At 39.7% G+C, this 20,031-nt stretch overlaps 1 protein-coding gene across 1 annotated transcript in view; it reads right to left on the reverse strand.

The window, feature by feature from the left end:
• ISA1 (isoamylase 1) overlaps nt 1-20,031 on the reverse strand; it is an 87,348-nt gene that overhangs the window by 14,857 nt on the left and 52,460 nt on the right. The window contains exons 9-13 of the mRNA XM_089154929.1: nt 9,322-9,393; nt 9,099-9,225; nt 2,082-2,168; nt 1,809-1,901; nt 1,188-1,346 (exon numbers count right to left, since the gene is read on the reverse strand). Of these exons, the coding sequence (XP_089011055.1) occupies nt 1,188-1,346; nt 1,809-1,901; nt 2,082-2,168; nt 9,099-9,225; nt 9,322-9,393 (538 nt within the window). The remainder of the gene's footprint in view (nt 1-1,187; nt 1,347-1,808; nt 1,902-2,081; nt 2,169-9,098; nt 9,226-9,321; nt 9,394-20,031) is intronic.

Raw genomic sequence — 20,031 nt, forward strand, 5'->3', positions numbered from 1 at the left:
GGGGTGGCTATGGAGCCCTACATCATATGGTGTAGTGGGTGAGGTGTTTTTGGTCTTCTCCGTGCTCCTACTAAGTCCCATTGGCTTCATAGACTAACCCCTTATCTTTTGGACATAGTTAAGAAGTCAGGAGATGCCTGATTTGGAAAGTTTAATAATTATTTTTTGTTAGGATGGTTCAAACACTTGGCTTATAATGACCTAGTTCAACAGGAGTCTCAGTGCTGGATCCATATGTAAGCACCTGGCTTATAATGCCCTAGTTCAACAGGATTCTAAGTGCTGGATCCATATGTAAACACCCAAACTTTTTGTCAATGTGGTTTAAATTAATGTTAGTACTGTTTTATCATTAAAAAACAATGAGATAAATACTTTAAGAAAAAGGGGAGAAGTACTGACTGATACTGAAATTTTGTTGGCATTGGAGGTCAGGATTTTTTTTCTTCTCTCTTTCCCACAAATTATACCTCAACCTTGGTTCTAGCACCTTCTCTCCACTTTTAGTACATAGGAGAGAAGAGAATGGAGCACTTAAACAAGTATGAGGTAGCAGTGGAAACAAAGAGAAACTTGTTGAAGTATATACACATGGGATATTTTACTGTTCACGACACTATTCACATGAACAGTAACTTTGTTTGTACTGTTTACATGAACAATATTATGCTATTAATGTTATTCTACTTTCTATTTCTAATGTTGGAGTCTTGCTACATAAGTTTTGGGAGTTTTTAGAAAGCATAGTTTCTATTTTGGTGGTAGTTTCTATTTTCAGAACTTTCTATTTTTAGAGTTAGGAAGTTACTAAAGTTGTAATTTTTTGTTTCCTTTTTCTAGAGGACAATTACTTGTCTCTCAAGTTGTATTAGATTCATTAGAAGCTATAAATAAAATGGCTTTGTGATTCTAGACTCTTTAAGCAAGAATCACAGGCCTCTTCTACTAGTTCTTCATCTCTCTTCTCTTCTTCTTCTTCTCTCTTTTCTCTGTTCAAGTTCAGCTGTTGTTTTAAGTATTTAATGCTTGTTTTCTAACAAAACTGATGATGGAAATAGATATCTAGATTTTTGGTGAAACACAAAGAATAAGGGATCAGAAAGGTTTACAGATTTCTATACAAGTATCAGGTTCAAACCCAGAAGGAATAAACCACAGTGCATCTAGAGAGGAATACAATTATTTACTTCTCCACAGTTCCAGCTATTGTTGTGATTCTCTCCATCATTATTGTCTTCCCCATTTGCCAAATTATTTTTGTTGTTGTATGTAACAAGATCAGCCAAAGTGAATCCATCATGTGCACATACAAAGTTGATGCTATTCCACGGTCTCCTTCCTCCTCCCTGTTTCAGTCCAAGTGAAGAGCAGACATTAATTAAATATAACTTTCGCATATGTAATATATAAATTTGTAAGTGCACAGCAACTCCAAAATATTCATTCCACTGGAATGAGTAGGGAAGAATACCAGAAAACTGATATTCTAAGCTTGTATGGAATACATCAATTTCCCAAAGAAAAAAAAGGCAAAGGCCACAAGTTTCACACTGGAGTAGTGTGGACTGTCGAGAGGGAGAAAAGGTTTCAGAGCTGGGATCTGATTGACATAAGATCTCACAGAAAACAAGCAGGATCCCTGATCCTTGCTGAAACTAGGATCCTATCAGCATCATCATTGACAATATGAACTTAGCCAATCCACAAGTGGATCCATGGATGCTTAAATCCTTGCCAATAAGGACCATCAACCATAGCCAAGAAAAACGGAATTCAACAATTTGGTTACTACATAAAAAATTTATCACCTGATATAGGTCTGGGCTACCACAAAGACATTCAGCAAAAGCCCCAGCAAATCCATCTGTACCTTTGATGAACTGACGAACTATGTCTCGATACTGGAAAATTATAAGGAAATACAAATTCAAGATAAGGAAAATTGAGGAAGCACAGAAATGTATTTCATACTGAATTCCACTTCATGCCTTATGGAAAAAATTCTAGTAGTCTGACATAATCAGAGCATAAGGACAACTGCAGTAAGAGAAAAATCAAGCAGCATTAGGATGTGAGCAGACCTTCCCATTCCATTCTGACCAAATACCCCAGTGTGGAAATGTACCAACTTGGTAGAGCCCACCAGCATCCCATGCTTCAGCAATAAGCTGCATAAAATTGGATAGATACAAAATCATTTTATTCATTGTGGTTTCTCAAGAAGAAATGAAACGCATGGAGAAATACAACGTCTTTAAAGTTCTATGTGACAAATTGATGGTATATAAATCCTTAATTTTGACACATTTAGTCCCATTTCAACAGTTTCACCCATTCCTTTTGTGAAACCACCAATAAACTCAAAATTCCTGGCGAAATCATATTTCTTCCCAGGATAGCTGGATTTGTCACAGAATCAATTCTTTCACTTTGGAGCATTATTTTTTGACATATGGGTGGATTTGAAGCATCACTGGTTAAATTGTCCCAAACTCAATTTTTAAGAAACATCCCCAAATTTCTTCAAATTTTTGTAGTATTCACTGCATGAATTGCATGATTAGTAGTACGTAATCATTGAAAAACATCCAATGGACATGATTCAAATGTTTGACATGAACTTGATATGCTGTTGACATTAGATACCCTTTTTGGGAAAAATTAGGGTCAATACTCAATGTAGCTTTATCCTGGTCCGTTTTTTATGTGTTAAGATACCATAGGCCGACCCACAAGTTCATGTAGTTGGATTTTTTTTTGTTTTTTGCATTAACTTTCAAAAATTGAATTAGATGTTTTGGAAAAGAAAATGCCATCTAACAAAATTTTAACTATTCGTTTTGTACTAACACTTAGATTGGCAGTCCCTGAAGTTTCATGCACACATCACTGTTCAGCAGACAAAAGGGCACTTCTGTCCATTTTATCAACTGTTGAGAAAACTGATTGTGGTAGAATGGCTAAAATGGATCAGTGTGATCCCAAGCCCTTTATTTATAAAGTGGAAAGAGCACTATTACATAAATACCCTCACATGGGGAATAAGGAATAGAAAATGACATGAACTAAAACTCCTAACAGAGTTGAACTTCTAATAGAACTCAACCAACACTCTCCCTCAAGTTGAGGCATAGATATTATTCATGCTCAACTTGCCTACAATAGGAAGGAAACCTCCTTCTTCAAATCCTTAATGATAACATCAGCCACTTGGTTTCTAGACCTCACAAAAAGCATGCAGATGAGCCTTTGCTCTAGCTTTCCTTTGACAAAAAAAACCTGTTAGTTTCAACGTGCTCAGTTCAATCATGTTGCACAGGATTGTTGGCAATACTAATGGCAACTTTGTTGTCACAATACAACATCATAGGATTTGGAACTTGAACTCCAATATCTTCTAGTGGACCTTTCACCCATAGTAGCTCACAGGCTCCACGAACCATAGCTCTATATTTAGCTTCTGTGCTGAATAAAGCTATCAGCTGATCACATTCTGTTTCTTACTCCAAGTAACTAGATTACCTCCAACAAAGGAACATGAAATTTTCTTCCTGTCAGGAACCTAGCCTAGTTTGCATCAGTGTATGCTTCTACCTTTAGATTGTTAGTGGGTGACAAAAGTATTCTTTGTTTAGGAGTTCCCTTTAAATATTGCAATATATTGGTAACAACCTTCATATGAGCTGAATATGGAACATCATTAATAGACTCATAAGTGAAGTTTGGCTTGGTGTGGAACAAGTAAATAGGCTTTCCTACCAACCTTTGATATCTTCCTTTGTCCACTAGTTCTCCCTCCTCCTTAAGTTTAGCTCTAACCTCAATAATGATATCAACTGCTTTATACCCCAACATTCCTACATTTGTTAACAAATCTAGAACATACTTCCTTTAGGATAGGTATATACCCTTCTTTGATTGAGCCATCTCAATTCCTAGGAAGTACTGTAACTTCCCTAGATCTTTAATCTCAAACACTTTGACAAGAAAATCCTTCAATCATTGTATTTTCTCACCATCATTTCTTATGATGACAATATCATCCACATAAATAATAAGAAGTGTGATATTAGTACCTGACCTTCTTGAGAAATAGTGCACGATCAACATTGCTTTGCTTGTACCCAATAGAGGCCGCTGCCTTCTAGAGGCGTCCAAACCAACATCCAGGAGACTTTTCAACCTATAAATTGACCTCTTCAATCGACAAACTTTCCTTGTAATATTGTCATCAGAGAAATCAGGTGGGATCTCTAAATAGACTTAACTCCTCCAACTGTCCATGCAAAAAAGCATTCTTTACATCTAGTTGGTGCAAGTTCCAGTCTTTGTTCACAACTACAGATAACAAAACTTTGACAGCAACAGGGGCAAAAGTCTCTTATTAATCAATCTCATAGGTTTGGGTAAACCCCTTTGCAACTAGTCTAGTCTTCAACCTGTTGACTGATCCATCCATATTTTGTTTAACCACAAACACCCATTTATAACCTGTAGGTTTTTTCCTTGTAGGAAGTGTAACCAACTCCCAAGTATAATTTTTCTTCATTGCCTACATTTCCTTTACCATAGCTACCTTCAATCTCTTATCAACATAGGCTTTCTACAAACTTTTGGGAATAGAAATAGATGATAAAGATGATATAAAAGTATGGAAAGAGTCAGACAAAGAGTCATAAGAAGCATATTTAGCTATGGGATGCTGAGTATAAGACCTAACTCTTTTTCTAACAACAATAGGAAGATCACAAGAAGATACCTCATGGGGAACAATAGAATCTGATTCTGGAGCAAGGGACTGAAGTGGTAACATGACACCTTTCTCCACTTGCTTTGGCTGATTGTAATTCTTTCTCTAATAAGTCTACACCTCCTTATTCGGGTCAATCTTGTTTTGAAAGACCTTAATATTGTGCCTTATAGGAGTGGTATCCCCCTGATCAAGTTCTTTACATGGTTCAAAAAAGAAAGGGGGAGAATTAGAATCTTCAGGTATATAGGCCGAAGTCTCCCTTGGTAAAGAAACTCTTCCTGAACTCATAAGTTGTGTTGTGGTGGTGTGTGGGAGTCTATGTGTGTGATAGGAAGGTCTAGAGTTAGAAAGAACATGTCTCCTCTAGACTCTCCTTCTGGAGAGATGTATAGTAAGGGCAAGACTCATTAAAAATTACGTCCATGTACACAATGGTTTTCCTGAAAGGAGGACGATAACATTTGTGCCCCTTATAAGTAGCAGAATACCCTAGAATTATGCAACGTAGGTTGTGGGTAGTCAGTTTACTCAGGTGGGTTGTGATTCTAGCATAACACACACATCCAAAAACCTTTGGGGGACTAATAAAGGAAGAGACTCCTTAGAGAATTCTATTAGGAAATTAAAAACCAAGTATCCTACTAGGCATCCTATTCTTAAGGTAAGAGGTGTGAATATAGCATCACTCTAGTATTAGTCAGGGACATTCATAACAATCATAATAAAACGGGCTATCTCTTATAGATGCCGGTTCTTCCTTTCGGCAACTCCATTATGGGCGGTTGTATCAACATAACTGGTATAATATATTATGCCGAGTCCAGAGAAATATCTCTGAAATTCACCATCAATATACTCCATACCATCGTCACTACAAAGGATCTTCACAGTAGCATTGAACTGAGTTTTAATCATATTATGAAAATCATGAAAACATCGAAAAATCTCATTTTTTGTTTTAAAAGACAAATCCATATAGAACGAGAGTGATAATCAATAAAAGTAACAAAGTATCTATGACTAGTAATAGACACATCGGCAGGCCCCCCTATATATCAGTATGAATTAACACAAAAGAAATAGGTTTTCTATTATGAAGAGAAGGTAAATAAGTAAAATGAATATGCTTCACAAAAATGCAAGCGTCATGAAAAAATTCTTCCTTATTACAAGAAGAAACTAAATAAAAAAAAAAAAACTTTCTTAATAGTTCCTAGAGGGGGTGACCTAGCTTCCAATGCCATTGACGAACGTCTGACATTACCAAACAGACCTTATGAGAAGATGCAGCCAGAGCATAAGTATATCCTTCAATCAGCTCCAGCAGATAAAGTCTATTGTCTAGTTTACCACATCCAATATCCATCCCCATTACCAGATCTTGAAAGACACAATAAGATGGAAAAATGTCACTTTACAATTTAAGTCATGTGTAAGACTACTAATAAAGAGCAAGTTAGTAGAGAAAGAAAGAACATGTAAAGCTTTAGACAAAGAAAGTGATGGAGAATGCTGAATGGTCCCTTTTCAACAATGGAAGAATAAAAGCCATCAACAATTCAAACTTTATCTTTCCCAAAAGTGGGAGAATAATGTAAGAAAAAAGAGGATGAACCTATCATATGATCCAAGGAGTAAAAACCGAAGAAACATGGAAGCTTGTAAAAATTTTACCTGAAGTAGCAAGGTAAGAATTGGTATGGGTAGTGGAGGAAGAGGTAGTAGAGGCTGCACCGGTAGTGGAAGACTGCAGAATACGTCGCAGAGTAGTTAATTCCTCCTATGAAAAACCAACGTCTACAGAGGGCGTTGTTGGAACACTCTTAAAGACATTAGCCTTCGGTTTTCCTCTTCTCTGTGCCCTTTTCTGCTCAAAATCAGCAAGCTTCCCAGAGAGCTTCCAATAGTTGGCCTTGGTATGATATGGTTTGTGATAGTGCCCATACTTGATAATTTCCTTGGTTGAATCTGATTTGGTGTTAACAAACTGTAAGGTTGATTACTCTACAATAGGAGCATGAAGCATGGCTAATTGATGGCTTTCTTCACACTAAAATAAGGCATAAGGCCGTTCTAGTGTAGGAAAGGGAGAATGACTCAATACGTGTACCCTGATATGATCATACTCCACATTCAAGCCAACTAAGAAGTCAAAGACCCGAACCTTACCAATATGCTTCCAATAAGTACTCACATCATCTAGATTGGTGGGGTGATAATCCCCATAATGATCCAATTCCTGCCAAAGAGATTGCAATTCAGCATAATAATGGGCCACAGTCAGTTCCTTTTGGGTAGTCTCATGAAGCTTCTTTTGTAGCTCATAAACCTGTGCATTATTCTCAAATTGTCCATATGTTTCTGTACTAGCCTTCCAGATCTGGGTTGTAGTTTTAAATAATAGGTATCCATAGACAATATTTGGATGTATGGAATTTAAAAGGAATGACATGATAAGAAAGTCATTCGAAATCCATTCATCCTGAGAAACACTTATGGTGGTAGGAGTGATAGTGGCACTCGTAACGTGTCCAACAAGTCCTCTTCCAGTATAGTTAGGTAAGCAGATCGAGACCAGATCCAATAATTGGTTTCATCAAATCTTACTGACAGAGGAAGAAGAGTAGGATAATGTTTGGAGCCAGTGGGAGCAGTAATACCATCGGTGGTTGCCATATTTGAAAAATAATCGCTGCCATTCTTCAGTATTCACTCTTATTTAAACAATTGAAATGTCGCAGAACTGAATAGCCTGACCACCCATCTACAAGTTTATAGGATAGAGGCCAGTATCCTTTTTTTTTTCTCTTTTTATTTTTTTATTATTTTTTTATGAAAGTGACCCCTGAATATATAATAAATAAAAAATAAACCCCTGGATATATGAGAAATCACAAATAGACCCTTTAATATATGGAAAATCACAAATAAACCTCTGGATATATGGTAAATCACAAAAAGACACATGGATATGTGGGAATTCACAAATAGACCCCTAATATATGCAAATTCACAAAAGAGACCCCTAAATATATGCAAATTCACAAATAGAACCCCTAGTTTGTTTTAGTCCATGTGGGTTCAATGGATGCTGGTTTGGTCAACTTTAGAATAATAAAGCATCATCTTCTACCTTCGACAAATAGACTATATCATCATCTGGAATGGTCGAGGCAATTGATGGTTCTGGAATGGGTTTTATCTTCCTCAAAAGGTTCGATTCTGGGTTGGAAGTATTGATTCTTCGAAATATATCAGAGGCAATGTGGTGATGGTGGAGAGGCGATGGTTACTTATAGTAATGCTGAAGTATTGGTTCTTCAAAATATATCAGGGGCAATGGTTGCTGTGAGGTCGTTGATGGTAGAGGCGATTGGAGAGTTGCAAGTCTTCGATGGCAGAGGCGATGGTAGAGAGTTGCAAGTCCTTAATGGCAGAGCGACGGTGAGAGAGAAGTCCTTCGTTCCCTAGTTTCTTGTTTCTCTCTTTTTTTATTTTTATATTTTTTTCCTTTCCCTAATCGATTTTTGGCTCTAATACCATGTTGAGAAAACTGATTGTGGTAGAATGGCTTAAATGGATCAGTGTAATCCCAAGCCCTTTATTTATAATAAAGTGGAAGGAGCACTATTACATAAATACACTCACTTGGACAATAATAAATAGAAAAACATGAACTAAAACTCCTAACAGAGTTGACTCCTAATAAAACTTAACCAACATCAACGTATCTTAGCTTTGGCAGTGGTGGAACGGATCACCCTGCCAAAGTTGATACCTAGTAGAATAGTGCAAGGGAGAAATGGTTGAGTCCTTGGCATGCATATGTGGTAGAACACTGAAAAGTGCTCAAAATAATCCTACCTTCGTACATTGATGTCCTAGTGATACAATAAATCTCCTTGTCAACTATTAAGTCTGGATACTTCATTGAACATCTATAATATCTTCCAATTCAAAATAACAGCTCAATCACAGAGAGATTACACATAAAAACTAGGCATGTATGCTGATATCAAGCTTCTGGGTAACTGAAACTTCTATGTTTTTCTGCCTTTTCAACTCTTACATGCCCATGACCTTGGAAATTGAATTTGAGCTATAATAAGGCCCCTGGCAGAAAGATTATGAGAAGGAAGAGATAAAAAACATTGTTTGCATATAAGGGAGAAGTTACTAAAACATGCAAATGTGCAATGCATGGAAACCTATATGACTTGAAACTTTGCAATAAAAAACATGATCAGAACACTTGCTAATGTTTTTTTTGTTATTCAGCTGCAGTAAATGAATAAAAATCATGGTTTTTTCACATGGATAGAGAAGGAACTAGTCTTGATGGTACCTTCACTCCACAAAGGATTGGATCATTACTGATCATATCAATCAATGGAGGGCTACTCAGGGGGGTGCCTGTTGTCAACAAGTCGCCCTCTATTGGATTCCCATACACATTAACTGCATCCCATAGACTGGAAAAAGAAACAGTAAGAACAACAATATACCGGAATATTTAAAATTTCAAATGCATATGGAAATAAATAAGATATATTATGGGGGGGGGGAACCTGCTACTCCTGGTCAGGATAGATGCAAGATCAAAACGAAAGCCATCCACATGCATCTCCATAACCCAATATCTGTTGCATGAAACAGTATTACGCATAACTTTAAAATTCAATGTTGCAAGAAAGAAACAAGTTAACTATTGGAATCAGAAAATGAAGAATTCTGAAAGCTCAAATGGTAAATAAAAAGCCAAGGGACAGAGCATTCTGGATTCTACTGGAATTGTTCCAGAGAAATAGTAACTGGATCACATGATTTCAATCAGAATCAGAATAAACAATCCTGATTTCTTTGGTCAAGCACTCGTTATTTATTGGATGGTTTGAGCTGGATCACTGAATCCACTGAGCTTGCGTTGTGCATGATGATGGGTCAACTCTGGAGAAACAAGCTGTTCGCATTTTCAATGACCACTTTAATCCCTCACTTTCTGACAGCTCCCTCCAGTTTTGACCACGCTTGCCATCATTAAAGGTAACTACAGAAAGAGACAGAAAAGTTGACATTGAAAGCAAGTCGCATGGAACCATTGCAAGGGAATGTTTTCAAGAGTTTCTTGGGCAGCTGTAGGCTGAGGGACAGCTTTGGGTGTGGGGGTGATAGGCACCATTAAAACCAGCTCTATCTTGTTAGTTTTCTTGTATTTTCGTATTGATTCTAAGGTGTTAGAAGGGTCTTATCAAAGAGTATTAGGGTTAGTTGAGGAGTGATAAATAGAAGGGAAATTGATGAGAGAGGGGATCAAATGTTTTCGAGAGTTTCTTGGGCAGCCGTTGGCTGAGGGACACCTTTGGGTGTGGGGTTGACTGGCACCATTAAAACCAGCTCTATCTTGTTAATTTTCTTGTAATTTCGTATTGATTTTCTGAGGTATTAGAAGGGTTTTATCAACTGGCATCGGAGCTGCGTCGATCCAGGGAGGTGAAATGGTTTTGTCACTGTTTTGTGGTGGTGGAAAGGCGTAAGAAACTAAGAATGGTTGAATGAAGTCAAATTTTTTTGCAAGCAACATCAAATGGCGCAGGAGTATTGGCTTGGAATAGCTCTTCAGCATTTGGAAGGAAACAAGTTGGATTGGGTTTATGCAAGATCTTGACCGAAGTGGGATTGGGTAAGTTTCAGAGAAGCCCTGCAGATTGAGTTTGGCGATGGCCACGCGATGGAGGTAAGCGTGGTTTGGGATGGCAACCAGGAAGAATTGAGGGATGACAAAGCAAAACTGATGGAAAGAATGCCGAGTGAAATCGCCGGCAGAGATTGGTTGATTACTATGGTGGTTCCATGCCATGTTGGGAGAAGAGAGAAGAGAAGGAGAAGTCTGGATGTCGAAACCTACTGGATCGAGGTTTCAGCAGCGAGAAATCACGTTGCTAGATCAATAGTCTGCAAGAAGAAGGAGAGTCGAAGGAGGCCAATGGCAGAGGCATCGAATGGAAAGTTGCAGGCGGCGGTGAAGAAATTTGTTCGCAGAAAATGGGAAAGAAGACAATGGTGTTCGAGGGTTTATGGAGTTGGACTGATTCACCCCAAACCGGTTCGTGGGTTTGGTCCAAACCAAATGAGCCAAAGATTGTATTATTTGGGTCACATTCAGTTATGCTTTGACTCAAACATAGGGCCCAAATAAACCCAATACAAAGATTGGGCTGCTAGACCCCTAAAGAAACCCCCTTGGGTCAAGCCCATTTCATTAACCCTAAGCCCAGTCTACCTCATTAGCCCAATCTTCGATCCATTTTCCTTAGCCCATAGGTTTAAGAGGGCAGGCTTAACCGACTCAAAAGCAACACTATGGGCCCAGCCCAGTCCAGTCCTTTAACTCAAAGTCCAACCCAACATTTCACTAACCACGACCCAACAGGTACACATGGAAGGCCCAACCCAGGGACCAATTCAAATCGGGTACCCACCCAGTACATGTCCATATAAACCCCAAACCGACTGGACCATCGTACCCTACCTCTAACTCTCTCGCATGACACTTAAGCGCGGCAAAGGGGCTTTTCAGGTTTGGGCAACAGCAACACTAGAGACAGGCCTTTCTCAGCCCGACGACGCTGGCCTTGTGCCTCAGAGTTGACGATGACGCCGATCGTGAGAGTGCCATCACCAGAGACGAGGGTTACTGTGATGATGGCCACGAGTATAGGGGTTGGGTGCAGGTAGGCTCTGTAATAGGCTTGCTCTTCGGATTACCAAAACTGCTTCAATATGTGATGGATCATCTCGAAGGTAACGTAGCAGAACTAGTTCACAAGGGTTTGCTGGAGGCTTACGCACAAATTGGGTCCCTTTCCCCTAAGTCTAATGGTCGATCGAAAGACCTCTGTTTCGGCGATTTTACTAGTCGGATGGCTACTCCTCGTGTGTTCTTTCCATCAGCTCAAAAATTTTCAAGGTTTTTCCTTCATATGGGCTGCTTAAAGTCGTGGAGGTACCCAGAGTATGGGATGCCAAAGACGGCTATCATTGAAGAAGCTAACCTAGCATGTTTATGAAGCAAGCATGTGAAGCGTGAAGCGTAAAGACCAAACCTCAAATTTTCCATCACCTTGAGGACAAGGTGATTTTCGAGGGGCCTGTAGTTGATAAGACCCTTCTAACACCTTAGAAAATCAATACGAAAAAACAAGAAAATTAACAAGATAGAGCTGGTTTTAATGGTGCTAGTCACCCCCACACCCAAAGGTGTCCCTCAGCCTACGGCTGCCCAAGAAACTCTTGAAAACATTCGATCCCCTCTCTCATCAATTTCCCTTCTATTTATCACTCCTCAACTAACCCTAATACTCTCTCTCCTCCACATGGCGTCATCCTAGGACCCTAACAAGAAGTGATAAATAGAAGGGAAATTGATGAGAGAGGGGATCGAATGTGTTCGAGAGTTTCTTGGGCAGCCATAGGCTGAGGGACACCTTTGGGTGTGGGGGTGACTGGCACCATTAAAACCAGCTCTATCTTGTTAATTTTCTTGTATTTTCGTATTGATTTTCTAAGGTGTTAGAAGGGTCTTATCATAGATCTAGATAATTGTTAACGTTTCAATGTAGCAAATAAGGAAAGTGGATGGCGGAGCATATAAAATCAAATAAGAAAAGTGGATTGTGGACCATACAAAACTAAATAAGGAAAGTGGATCAAGGAGAATATAAAATCAAGTGGTCAAGCTGGCTGATTTGGTGGAACATTGTCTCTCTTTTTTTAGTTAGATTAGATTTTAAGTTTATTGGATTTTATTATGCTCTGTATCCTAAATTAGTAGTATGGATCCCATAAGATATTGGCATCTAATCTTAAGCTTGTACCAGTAATAAATAAAGTGCGAACTATAGGACAGATTCTTGCTTGAGTTGTACCTCTCTCCCATCTCTTTTTTCTCCTTTCTTCCGTCATTTTCTCTCTCGTCCTCTCTCTTCTCTGTCTCTGATTGACCTTCAGAGGTTCTGGTTTTGTTACATGGTAGCAGAGCCTATCTACTGAAGGTATGATCTACCTGCAAATTGGAGTTTGGTAGTTCTCGTGATTGTCTGTGCATTGCAGCTACAGCCTCAAGCTGCAAAAGTATTGTAATTGTCAGAATGCGCTAGATATAAAGAAGACAATTGGATCTTCTATGTTTGTGACAGTTGTTCTAGTCCAAAATTAGTATCATGGTGTAAGTTTGAGCCAATGAGCCTTTGAACAATATGTCCAAGGAAGGTATACCATTCCAAATCACGATTATTAAGTTGAAAGGAGAAAAAAATTATTTTCTCTGGGCAAAGGCAATGCATGCCTTATCCATGCCCAAGGTAAATCAAAGTACTTAAAGAAGGATTGTCCCATTGTTGATTCAAAGGATGCACTCTCAGTTTCCTCAAATGAAACATGGACTCATGATGATGCTGTCATCAAGGTATGGATTTGGAATAGTGTTGATTCTTCTATTGCTAATAATATTATGCTCTATGACACGTCCAAGTAGATTTGGGAGGACTTGCATGATCCTTTCACTCCAAAAATAAATAAACATATTTTGTGTGTTTATAACATATATGATTGGATGTTTAGTTACTCACAGAATTGTCGTCCATTGTATTATAGTGGTTTCAAGGGATTCCTTGAATAGTTGCAACAACATCAGCCTCTCACCACTAATCTTGAAACATTGAAGAAACAAAGGGGTAATTTTATCTCAAAATTTTTGGCCGCTTAAGACCAATAATTTTCCATAGGTAGATGTCAGATTTTAAAATCCGAAACGGTTCCTACCTTGAGTGATGCATTCTACAAATTATTGAGTATTAGTGGAAGTAAAAATCTTCAAGGAAGCAAAGAGAATGCAGCCATAATTGCTGGTTGTGGCCACGGTAACTGTCCATCATGTGGAAGAGATGCTAGCCAAGGAAGAGGAAGACAAGGAGGTTGCTCTTCTCCACCAAATTTGTCAAAAGGTAATCATTGTGTTCTCACTATGGCAAACAAAATACTCTGAAGAAAATTGTTCTAACAAACATGGTTGTCCTAAGTGGGTAGAGAATTATGCTAACATGATAGCATCCACTGAAGAAACTCCTACTAATCATTCTTTTGGGTCCCTTCTTGTGGCATCCACAAGTTCCTCGTCTCCTAGTGTAGACCTCAATCAAATCCTAAAGCGCCTACAACAGTTGGAGCAGAGCCAAAGTACATCCACTTCCAATCTCACTCAAACAGGTATATTGACTGAGCCTTATGCTTTAGGTTCCTGGATTGTAGAATCTGGGGCCTCCAAACATATGACTGGTACCTCTTCCCTACTTTTAGAATTTTCAGAGTTTCCTAACGCTACCCCTATTGTTATGGCCAATGGGGAGAAGTCATCTGCAGTTGATAATGGAAGTGTCTCTTTTACCAAATTTGAACCTTTCCTTTGTCTTATGTATTCCAATATTTCCAGTTAATCTAATTTATGAGTCATATTGCCAAAGCCTTACATTGGTTTGTGTTGTTTAACCCATCTTGTTTTGAATTTCTGGATCTTCAGACCAAAAGGAGGATTGACGGAGGAATTGAAAAAGATGGAATGTATTATCTGACTGATTTTGATTCCCCTGTTTTGAAGGTGTACAGTGTGTCTCTATTAGACTAGCATTATCGTTTGGGACACCTTTCTCCTAATAGGCTTAGGTTGGTAGTACATGAGTGCAAAAAATCTTACTTTAATAAATTGTGAGGCATGTGAGTTGGGTAAACATCGTAAGACAAGTTTTCTTGCTAGGACTGAACTTGGAAGTACAACTTTGTTTTCTTTCCTTCATTCCGATTTTTGGGGCCTCATTATTTTTGTGGATGACTTTTCCAGATTTAATTGATTATTTCTAATGAAGAATCGAAGTGAAGTTTTAAAAATAATTACAGATGTTTTTGCTGAAGCTTCTACCTAATTTAATACCTCTGTCAAGGTTTTTCACACTGGTAATGCCTTATGAGTATACATAAAATGCAATTTCTGACTTATGTTCCACTAAAGGAATTCTTCATCAATCCAGTTGTTCGTAGACACCACAACAAAATGGTGTGGCTGAATGGAAACATATGCATTTGTTAGAAGTAGCAAGGTCTCTTTTACTTCATATGAGTGTTTATGTGATGCTGTACTCACAATGTGTACTTGGATAAATTGAATGCCATCTTCAGTTTTGCAAAATAAGATACCATTTTGAGTTCTTTATCCAGAGTCACCCCTATTTTCCATCTCCCCCAAAGTCTTTGGTTGCGTATGTTATGCACATGTCTAGCCTCAGCCAAAAGATTAGTTTTCAGTCAAGGCCCATAAGTGTATTTTTCTAGGTTATTCTCGGTTTTTCTAAAGGATACAAAGTTTTTGATCTTGTAACTAAGCATCAATTTGTCATGGTTGATGTTAATTTCTTTAAGGATACTCCATATTATGATCCTAACCAGTTGTCTAAAGATGACATGTTTGATCCCCATTTACCTGTGTTTGTGCCGTTTTCAATTGAGACCCCTGAAATGGTTGGGGTGCTTGCAGAAACATCGGAATGTTCTGAGCTTCCCTCTGGAGGCCCAGACTAACCTCTTATATTTCCTAGTCCTGATGAGATGCAAGTCTATCATCAGTGAAAGAAACAAAAATAGTCAGATGGTGTAGCCATCGATATCACTTCTTTCGCAGTTCCTCCTCTAGTGTCTGATAACCTTGATGATTGATACGATACCTCACACTCACACTCAACCAAATGACCCAAATGGTGTGAATGATGTTACATCTGGCACATCAACCATTAAAAGGAGCAACCGCACTAAGAAGCTTCCAGGCTATTTTAGAGATTACATAAAGTGAAATAGAGAAAGGAAACAGATATTTTAAGGGGAAACTTTATCTCACAATGTTGCTTTCTTATTGGCTACTGATGTAACCACCTAAAACAAACAGGATTATATAATGGATAAAGACTACGGTGAGAGAAAAAAAGGCTTAACTCTCATTTTCGTCTCATTCTCATCTCTTTTCTATCATTGCTACTTTCCCCTTTCTTCTGTTCTCATCTAGAATTTCTCAGTTCTATCATTGGTCTGACCTGCTGGATCTCCATGGCCGAAGGAACTCGAGCACGACAAGCTGAAGAACTACTCCGTCAACTGAACCGCACATCCACTGATCATGCCTCCCAAATTAGCTCCATACAAGACGCTATGGCAGAGCAGGACACCATGGTTAAACAAAGAAATCATCTAACAGAGCAGCGACTCATTCTAGCAGAAATCATGGCAAAATTGACAGCAATAGAGGCTAGATCAAGCCAAGTATATTAGGCACTCCACCAGTAACCTCCAGTGTCTCCTCAATTCATCAGACGTTTCAAACCAGAGCAGCTCGCGTGGATTTTCCAAAATTTGATGGCCATGATCCCATCGGCTGGATTTTCCGGGCAGAAAAATTCTTTGAAGTTCATGGGACCCCTGATGAACAAAAGTTGGCGATATCAACGATTCATATTGAAGGACTTGCCCTGCAATGGTTCCAATGGGTAAGTAAGGCTAAACTATTTAATACTAGGTCTGCTTTCACTAGGGCATTAGAAATCAGATTTGGACCATCGGACTATGAAGATCCGAGAGCGGCCTTGGCAAAATTAACTCAGATAGCCACAGTAGCTGAATATCAGGCTCAATACGAAGCATTAGCCAATCGAGTGGAAGGGCATCCTATTGATTTTCTAACCAGCTGCTTCATCTCTGGTCTTCGAACCTACATTCGAAACGAGGTTAAAGCATTTCGCCCATCTGAACTGATGGATGCTGTAATGCTTGCTAGGGTTCAAGAACAGAAAATAAATGATTCCAGACGTGCTTTCATTCAGCCAACACGACCACCGATCAACTCACCGACCACTTTCGTTCCTTCTAGCAGCAATACTTTGTTAAAAAATATTGTCCCACCGGCAACAACAAATGGAATTCCAATTAAACGCCTCACAACAGCAGAAATGCAGCTACGTAGAGAACGTGGCCTCTGTTTCAACCGTGATGAAAAGTATATACCAGGGCATCGTTGTAGATCTCGGCACCTATTACTAATGGAGTTTGATGACGATGAAATCAATACCAGCAAATTATTAAGCGAACCTGAGGTTGTGAGTTCTAATTCAATGCTTACAACAGAATTATCTTATCATTCTATGGCAGGTATCACTACTCCCACCACTCTTCGTTTTGTTGGTTATACTAATAGCAAACCCTTACAAATATTGGTTGACGGTGGAAGCACACATAATTTTGTGCAAACCGGTGTAGCTCGCCGTCTGGGTTTGGCCATTACCGCTGCTCCAAGCATGGCTGTTCTCGTGGGTGACGGTAATAGGCTACAATATGAGGGCCAAATTTCTGAATTACCATTGGAAATACAAAATTATACCACTGTAGTTAAGGCTCATGTTCTACCCTTGGTTGGGGCTGATCTAATATTGGGAGTTCAGTGGTTAGCCCAATTAGGCCCAGTTTTGTTGGATTATTCAAAATGAACGTTGACATTCCAATTAGGAACTACAAGGATGACTTTGGTGGGTACAGATGTTACCACTTCAGATCCCATTCATTATCATGGCTGAAGGGGTTACTGCAGGCCCATGGATCAGCTACCTTATTTCTATTATCATTGGCTACACCACCACCGACTGATGCATCCAATTGGGCCCCAGAAATTCAGCAATTATTATTTGATTATGACGATATATTTCAAGAGCCCATTGGGCTGCCTCCTCCAAGAAGCCAAGACCATAGCATTCCTTTGTTACCAGGATGTCAAGCAATTAAGGTAAGGCCTTACCGATATCCTTATTTTCAAAAGAATGAATTGGAAAGGCAAGTGCAGACCGTGCTATAGTCCGGGATTATACGACCAAGTCATAGCCCATTTTCCTCGCTCGTATTATTGGTTAAAAGAAGGATGGCACTTGGAGGTTTTGTGTGGATTATAGAGCCTTAAACACCATCACTGTGAAAGATTGCTTTCCCATACCAACCATCGATGAACTTTTCGATGAGCTACATGGAGCCCAATATTTTTCTAAATTGGACCTTCGATCGGGTTATCATCAAGTACGGGTACGGGTTGACGACATCCACAATACGGCCTTTCATACTCATGAAAAAAGAAGGCCATACGAGTTTTTGGTTATGCCGTTCGGCCTCACCAATGCTCCGTCGACCTTTCAATCTATGATGAATGATATATTTCGGCCATTCCTTCGCCAATTTGTCTTGGTATTTTTCGATGATCTTTTGGTTTATAGTTCATCATGGACCGCCCATATTCAGCATTTGAAGGAGGTATTTTTCACTCTTCAGGCCGATACACTATTTGCAAAATTGTCCAAGTGCTCTTTTGGACAAACTACCATAGATTACTTGGGACATGTAGTCTTTGGAAATGGGCTGCAAGTTGATCCTAGCAAAATAGCCCATGTTTTGGAATGGCCCGTACCAAAGAATGTAAAAGAGGTAAGGGGTTTCTTGGGCCTCACAGGATACTAAAGACGATTTATTAAAGGCTATGCTAAGGTAGCCAGCCCACTCACGGATTTGCTGCGACACGGGCCCTTTAACTGGACCGAAGTAGTCCAGTAGGCTTTCCATGCCTTACAACACGCTTTGGTACAAGCACCCACTCTTGCCTTACCGGATTTCACTCAGCCCTTTATATTGGAGACTGACGCTTCAGGTTGCGGCATTGGCGCAGTGTTAGCCCAAAATGGACATCCAATTGCTTATTATAGCAAGAAGTTGTCACCTAAGTTACAAGCGGCATCCACATATGTGCGTGAGATGTATGCCATCACCCAAGCTGTGGCGACAATATTTATTGGGCCGCCGGTTTGTTATCAAGACTGATCAAAAGAGTCTACGGGAGTTATGCACACAAGTTGTTCAAACTCCAGAACAATACCAATGGCTCACCAAACTCATGGGCTACACTTTCGATATTGAGTACAAGCCCGGCCCACAGAACAATGCTGCAGATTCTCTCTCACGAGTACCTTCCACATTACTTACTATTCAAGTGGGCTTTCCTCAGTTGGGCTTTTTAGATGAGTTAAAAGCAGAAATCAATAATTCTCCTCAATTACAAGAGTTGTGTATTAAAGTCCAGGCCCATCCACATAAGTATCCAGCCTACTCTTATCGTGAGGGTCTACTCTACCATCGCCATCGACTGGTCACACCTACAGGTTCAGCCTTTTGCAGGCGATTTTTGCAGGAATTTCATTCCAGCCTGATTGGCGGTCACTCTGGGTATCTAGGCACATATAAGCGTTGCCTCAGCAAGTATGCCCATTTCCATCCCTTACCCAAACACTTTTCTAGTTCTACGGCTGCAGAAGTAGTCACTATAGATATTATACGTCTCCATGATCTACCTCGGTCCATTGTGAGCGACAGGGATCCTCTTGTTATCAGTGGGTTTTGGCGAGAACTGTTTCGGCTGCAAGGCACAACCCTCAATCTCAACACTGCCTATCATCCTCAATCGGACGGACAAACGGAAGTGATCAATCGGTGTTTGGAGATGTACCTCCAATCCTTTGTTGACACTGCACCTTCACGATGGGTCAAATTTCTCAGTTGGGCAGAGCTATGGTACAATACCAGCTTCCATTCCACCACTGGCACCACTCCTTTTGAAGCACTGTATGGTCGTCCACCGCCGACGCTCATTCGTTACATACCTGGCAGCACCACCAATATGGCTGTCAAGGAAGAATTTAGGTGCACGAGATGAAGCTCTAGCCCGTCTCAAATGTTGTCTTCAACGTGCTCAGGGTCACATGAAACAGCAGGCTGATAAACACAAGACTGATAGGGAATTTACGATCGGTGACTGGGTACTAGTCAAGCTACAACCATACCGACAAACCACAGTGGCTGCTCACCTCAATCAGAAGCTCTCTAAACGTTTCTTCGGTCCTTTTCGCATCACTGATCACATTGGCAAGGCTGCTTACCGCCTAGAGCTTCCTCCAGCAGCAATGATTCACCCTGTCTTTCACATCTTTGTACTGAAGAAATTTGTCGGTGATGCTCCGCCTTCATCTGCTAGTACTCCGGCGATTCTGCTAGCCCTCACCCCTGTTCTGTTGGCTATTCTCCAGCACCGTCACTTGCTCCGTCAGGGTCAACTGGTTTCCAAAGCTCTTGTACAATGGTGCGACTGCCCACCAGAGGAT

The sequence above is a fragment of the Hakea prostrata genome, chromosome 5 (genome assembly GCF_041222555.1).
Source record: "Hakea prostrata isolate BN-2017 chromosome 5, UWA_Hpros_2, whole genome shotgun sequence".
Taxonomy (NCBI): Eukaryota; Viridiplantae; Streptophyta; class Magnoliopsida; order Proteales; family Proteaceae; genus Hakea; species Hakea prostrata.